We start from the raw sequence: 6,418 nt of genomic DNA, 5'->3' as shown, positions 1-6,418 counted from the left end.
GAATTGAAAAAGTTATAATGCTAATTAAATGAAATTTGATTTATATATGTAAATATTATTACTATAAATCTGAAAACCATAGCAATTAGCAAGATGTAAGGTTGGCAGATATTTTGAGCACGCACTCATTTTAACAGATCCTCAGCGCATTAATAAGTCAACTGAAAGAAATTAGGAACTTAGAGAGTTCATTCCAAACAACTGGTGTGTTAGGAGTGAAGTAGAAATACTGTGAGGAAATGTTTCTAACGTGTTAATGTTTTCCAAGCATTTGGGGAGGATGTTGAAATTCAGATTAGAAGTGGGGTAATCTCGAGGCCTGGGGTCAAGGAGCAAACCTGGCACACGATGGCGGCGGTAGTGGCAGTGGCGGCGTGTAGGAGGCGGTCTTGGGCAGGTTTGGTACTGGCTTCTTTAGGGGTCTGCCTGGGGATTGCCCTTGCTGTGGGCAAGACCTGTGAAGAAAGTTCCTTCTGCAAGAGGCAGCGAAGCATACGGCCAGGCCTCTCTCCATACCGAGCTTTGCTGCACACTCTTCAGCTTGGTCCTGATGCCCTCGCGGTTCATCTGATCCACGAGGTCACCAAGGTATTACTGGTGCTGGAACTCCAGGGGCTTCAGAAGAACATGACTTGCATCAGCCTTGATGAGCTGGAGCCCCTGCGGCCCCGGTACCGTGTGCCAGATGTTCTGGTGGCTGATCCTCCCACAGCTCGGCTTTCTATCTCTGGCCGTGATGACAATAGTGTGGAGCTAACAGTGGCTGAGGGACCCTACAAAATCATCTTGACGGCAAAGCCTTTCCGGCTTGACCTGCTAGAAGACCGCAGCCTGCTGCACAGTGTCAATGCCCGAGGACTCATGGGTTTTGAGCACCAGAGGGCCCACAGGGTCCCGCAAGGATCAAAAGACCCAGCTGAGGACGATGAGGCCTAGCCCAAGGAGATGCCTGAGGATGGTGACAAGCCAGAGGAGACCCAGGGGAAGGCAGAGAAAGAGGAGCCAGGAGCCTGGGAGGAGACATTCAAAACTCACTCTGACAGCAAGCCACATGGCCCCATGTCTGTGGGTCTGGACTTCTCTCTGCCAGGCATGGAACATGTGTATGGAATCCCTGAGCATGCGGACAGCCTGAGGCTCAAGGTCACTGAAGCCGTATCGCCTCTACAATTTGGATGTGTTCCAGCATGAGCTGTACAACCCCATGGCCCTCTATGGGTCTGTTCCTGTGCTCTTGGCTCATAACCCTCATTGTGACTTGGGCATCTTCTGGCTTAATGCGGAGAGACCTGGGTTGATATATCGTCTAACACCACAGGGAAGACCTTGTTTGGGAAGATGCTGGACTACTTGCAAGGCTCTGGGGAGACCCCACAGACAGATGTCCGCTGGATGCCAGAAAGTGGCATTATCGATGTCTTCCTGCTGCTCGGGCCTTCCGTCTTTGATGTCTTTCGGCAGTACGCTGGCCTCACAGGCACCCAGGCATTGCCCCTGCTCTTCTCCCTGGGCTCCCACCAGAGCCGCTGGAACTACCGGGACAAGGCTGATGTGCTGGAAGTGGATCAGGGCTTTGATGATCACAACATGCCCTGCAATGTCATCTGGCTGGACATTGAACATGCCGATGGCAAGCGGTACTTCACCTGGGACCCCAGCCGCTTCCCACAGCCGCGCACCATGCTAGAGCACTTGGCCTCCAAGAGGCAGAAGCTGGTGGCCATTGTGGACCCCCACATCCAGGTGGACTCTAACTACTGAGTTCATGAAGAGCTACGGAACCAGGGGCTGTACATTAAAACTCGGGACGGCTCTGACTATGAGGGTTTGTACTGGGCAGGCTCAGCTGGTTACGCTGACTTCACTAATCCCATGATGAGGACCTGGTGGGCTCACATGTTCAACTTCGACAATTATGGGGGCTCAGCTCCCAACCTCTACATCTGGAATGGCATGAATGAGCCATCTGTGTTCAATGGTCCTGAGGTCATCACGTTCAAAGATGCCCAGCATTATGGCAGCTGGGAGCACCGGGATGTCCATGTTATCTATGGCTTCTATGTGCACATGGCAACTGCTGATGGGCTAATACTGCATTCTGGGGGCGTAGAATGCCCCTTTGTCCTGAGTAGGGCTTTCTTCGCTGGCTCCCAGCGCTTTGGTGCAGTGTGGACAGGGGACAACACTGCAGAGTGGTACCATTTGAAGATTACTGTCCCTATGTGTCTCAGCCTGGGGTTGGTGGGACTTACCTTCTGTGGGGCGGATGTGGGCAGCTTCTTCAAAAATTCAGAGCGAGGGCTGCTTGTACGCTGGTACCAGATGGGTGCATACCAGCCATTCTTCCGGGCACATGCCCACCTGGACACTGGGTGGCGAGAGCCTTGGCTGTTATCCTCTCAGCACCAAGACATAATCTGGGATGCCCTAGGCCAGTGATATTCCCTGCTGCCTTTCTGGTACCCCCTCTTCTATCAGGCCCATCGTGAAGGGGTTCCTGTCATGAGGCCCATGTGGGTGCACTATCCTGAAGACGTGACTACCTTCAGTATAGATGATCAGTTCCTACTTGGGGATGCACTGCTGGTTCACCCTGTATCCGACTCTGGGGCCCATGGTGTGCAGGTCCATCTGCCTGGCCAGGGGGAGGTGTGGTATGACATTCAGAGCTACCAGAAGCATCATGGTCCCCAGACCCTGTACCTGCCTGTAACTCTAAGCAGTAGTCCTGTGTTCCAGCGTGGAGGGACAATCGTGCCTCAATGGATGTGAGTGCGGCATTCTTCAGACTGCATGAAGGATGATCCCCTCACTCCCTTTGTTGCACTCAGCCCCCAGGGTCCAGCCCAAGGAGAACTCTTTTTGGATGATGGGCACACGTTCAACTATCAGACTCGCCAGGAATTCCTGCTGCGAGGATTCTCATTCCCTGGCAACACCCTTGTTTCCAGCTCAACAGACTCCAAAGGCCACTTTGAGACCCCAATTTGGGTTGGGCATGTGGTGATCCTGGGGGCTGGAAAGCCAGCAGCTGTGGTACTCCAGACAAAAGGTGAGTGCCCAGTCCATCTGCCTGGATGGGCAAAGAGGGGAAGCGGGTATGGTTGGGGATGGCTTTGTCTCTGGGAAAGTAGTTGCTGTTCTTTACCTAATACTGTAACTGTGATGCTCCTCTTCCTCCCCCATGATCTCCTGAAAGCCGCCTAGAGTCCCAGCATGATCCCGAGACCTCTGTGTTGATTCTGCGCAAGCCTGGTGTCAGTGTGACCTCTGACTGGAGCATTCAGCTGCGATAACCCTAGGGGTGTTCTGGGTTGGGAAGAGGTGAAGCAGTGGGAAGAGTTATCCTTTCTTCTGCTTTGGTGTTTGACACACACACACACACACACACCCTAGCCTTGACCTTTCTTATCCCAAGACCCAGATTCTGCCAACATCTGGGCAGGATGTGAGGGTTGTCCCTGGTCTCCAAATTCCTCTTGTGATCTCTTGAGCCGTCCCACTTGGTTGATTCCAAGCCTTTCCCTTTGTCCTGCTCCCCACCCCAACTTCCTGTTGCTCTAACTGGAGCACATCGACTTAGGAAGACATGAGGACCGCAGGGCCCTTGCCTTGCCTTCTTGGGGGCCCTCAATCTCCTACAGGCCCTAATTCATTCATACCTCTTGTGTTGATGCCGTTTCCTGGAAGATGAAGACTCCGAGCTTTAAGGCTCCTTCTGTCTTTGTTCTTCTTCCCCACCACACTGCTTTTCCGTCCCTCCTTTTATTTCTTCCTCCTGACACTACCCATCCATTTTTTATGCCCCACTGATACACGGGGACCACCCTTTTTACCTGTAAGGGATGAATGGATCAAAGGAGTGAGGTTGCTGGAGAACACCCTCTTCTCTCTCATCCCCACATTTCCTTTCCCCAATTCCTTCTAGAGCTGCTGCAGTTCTGATGGGGGCAGTTCTACCTCCCCTGTCCCTTGGGGGGAAAAAGTTTCTATGCCTCCTTAAGAGGGATGGGCATTAAACTTCTTTTGCCCCCTTCTTGTCCCCTTGAGGGGCATTCAAGATGGAGAAATCAGTTGTGGTTTCATTGAATCACGAACACCTGTATTTATTGCTGGGAAAAGGCTGAGGGTGGGGGGAGATGATCATGTGTGCCCAGGGCTGGCCAGAAGCCCTGGGTGGGGTGGGGTGGGGAAGACTAATGGAGAATGAATGGGAATATTTGTGGGAATTCTTTTTACTTCTTGGCCCCCAGCTGTGACAGGTTTTGATAAAAGGAAAAACAATAAAGAAACCATAAGTAAAAAATAAAAAAGTGGGGTAATATCTCTTCTTCTAGAAGAAGCTTCAGATTCTAAAACTCATTGTTGACATCGTGTTTCATTTTCTTATTGAAAATTCACTGAATCTAGAAAATGGATCAAAATAGAAAACAATTTAGTGGAACTTTTAATTGCCATTTTGATGGATTGTTTAGGGGTTAAATAAGGTATTTGAAGAAAAACAATATTCATGTGTGCAGTAAGCACTAGATGATTATTAGCTTATATTAATTATGCTGCAATTGTCTTCTTTAATCCAAACATTTCATCCTGTGTTTGTAGCCTCACTCGGGTTTATTCTCTCTAAATCTGTACAGATGGTCTCCAATTCAATGACAGTTAGGCTTGAGATTTTTCAACTTCACTATGGTACTTAGGCAATATGTTTTCACCAGAAACCATTCTTTTAAGTGTTGATTTCCCCCCGGAAGGCTAATGATTTGTATTACTATAGTCACTTCTGAGGGTCCCTCCATCTCCAGGGAAACAATAGACACTCCACAGGATGCTGTGATGTCTGGTAGGTGAGATGTATACAATGCATTTTTAGCTCACAACATTTTAATCTATGGTAAGTTTACTGGAACATCATCCCATAAAAATCTGAGGAGCAGGGCCGGCGCTGTGGTACAGTGGGTTAACGCCCTGGCATGAAGCGCCGACATTCCACATGGACGCCGGTTCTAGTCCCAGCTGCTCCTCTTCTGATCCGGCTCTCTGCTGTGGCCTGGGATAGCAGTGGAAGTTGGCCCAACTCCTTGGGTCCCTGCACCTGCGTGGGAGGCCCGGAGGAAGCTCCTGACTCCTGGCTTCAGATGGGGGCAGCTCTGGCCATTGCAGCCATCTGGGGAGTAAACCGGCGGATGGAAGATTCTCTATCTCTCTCTGTAACTCTGTCTTTCAAATTAGCATTTGTATGTTAATTTCTCCTTTTGATGGAAAGCTTTCTCCGTATTTGGTTTTTTTTTTCCGTTGTTTAATAACTTCATACTCTATCACTTGGGCTACATTTTCATGCAATATATTCCCTTTTAATAATATAAGATAATTTTATTTTCATACAAAATTTTTGAAAACTATACGTAACTTTTTCATAATGTGAATTTGACATGAATGTTGAACTCCCCTTGTGTGCTAACAACATGCTTAGTCATATCTCTTGATGTTGAGAATATGGATAATTTACCATTTTTCCCTGTGTGCTTTGGGTGTATCTGGAAATTTATTTTCATGGTCATGTACTATGTTTATGAATGGAGATGAATAAAAATTTACTTTGGTTTTACATTTTCATTTATTTATTTATTTTTAGTTAGTAAATATAAATTGCCAAAGTACAGTTTATGGATTACAATGGCCCCCCCCCCCATAATTTCCCTCCCACTCGCACCCCTCACATCTCCCATTCCCTCTCCCATTCCATTCACATCAAGATTCATTTTCAATTATCTTTATATACAGAAGATCGATTTAGTATATATTAAGTAAAGATTTCATCAGTTTGCACCCACACAGAAACACTAAGTGTAAAATACTGTTTCAGTATTAGTTATAGCATTACTTCACATTGGACAACACATTAAGGACAGATCCCACATGAAAAGTAAGTACACAGTGACTCCTGTTGTGACTTAACAATTTGACACTCTTGTTTATGGTGTCAGTAATCTCCCTAGGCTCTAGTCATGAGTTGCCAAGGCTATGGAAGCCTTTTGAGTTTGCCGACGTCAATCTTATTCTGACAGGGTCATAGTCAAAGTAGAAGTTTTCTCAACCCTTCAGAGAAAGGTACCTCCTTCTTTGATGGCCCCATTCTTTCCACTGGGATCTCACTCGCAGAGATCTTTCATTTAGTTTTTTTTTTTTTTTTTTTTCCAGAGTGTCTTGGCTTTCCATGCCTAAAATACTCTCCTGGGCTCTTCAGCCAGATCCAAAATGCCTTAAGGGCTATTCTGAGGCCAGAGTGCTATTTAGGACATCTGCCATTCTATGAGTCTGCTGTGTATCTCGCTTCCCATGATGGATCGTTCTCTCCCTTTTTGATTCTATCAGTTAGTATTAGCAGACACTAGTTTTGTTTGTGTGATCCCTTTGAATC

At 47.8% G+C, this 6,418-nt stretch overlaps 1 protein-coding gene across 1 annotated transcript; it reads left to right on the top strand.

The window, feature by feature from the left end:
- Positions 1–348: 348 nt before the first annotated feature.
- Positions 349–3,334, top strand: LOC100338385 (neutral alpha-glucosidase AB-like). The gene is given in 4 exon segments (XM_051844030.3): positions 349–1,151; positions 1,153–1,280; positions 1,283–3,052; positions 3,187–3,334. Coding segments are annotated over 4 exon segments (2,811 nt in total). The 3' UTR covers positions 3,297–3,334.
- The last annotated feature ends 3,084 nt before the right edge of the window (positions 3,335–6,418 follow it).

The sequence above is a fragment of the Oryctolagus cuniculus genome, chromosome 6 (genome assembly GCF_051225735.1).
Source record: "Oryctolagus cuniculus isolate XC-2025 breed Fujian yellow rabbit chromosome 6, ASM5122573v1, whole genome shotgun sequence".
Taxonomy (NCBI): Eukaryota; Metazoa; Chordata; class Mammalia; order Lagomorpha; family Leporidae; genus Oryctolagus; species Oryctolagus cuniculus.
The sequence above is the reverse complement of the archived record's forward strand: the minus strand, read 5'-3'. Positions and strand labels throughout refer to the sequence as shown.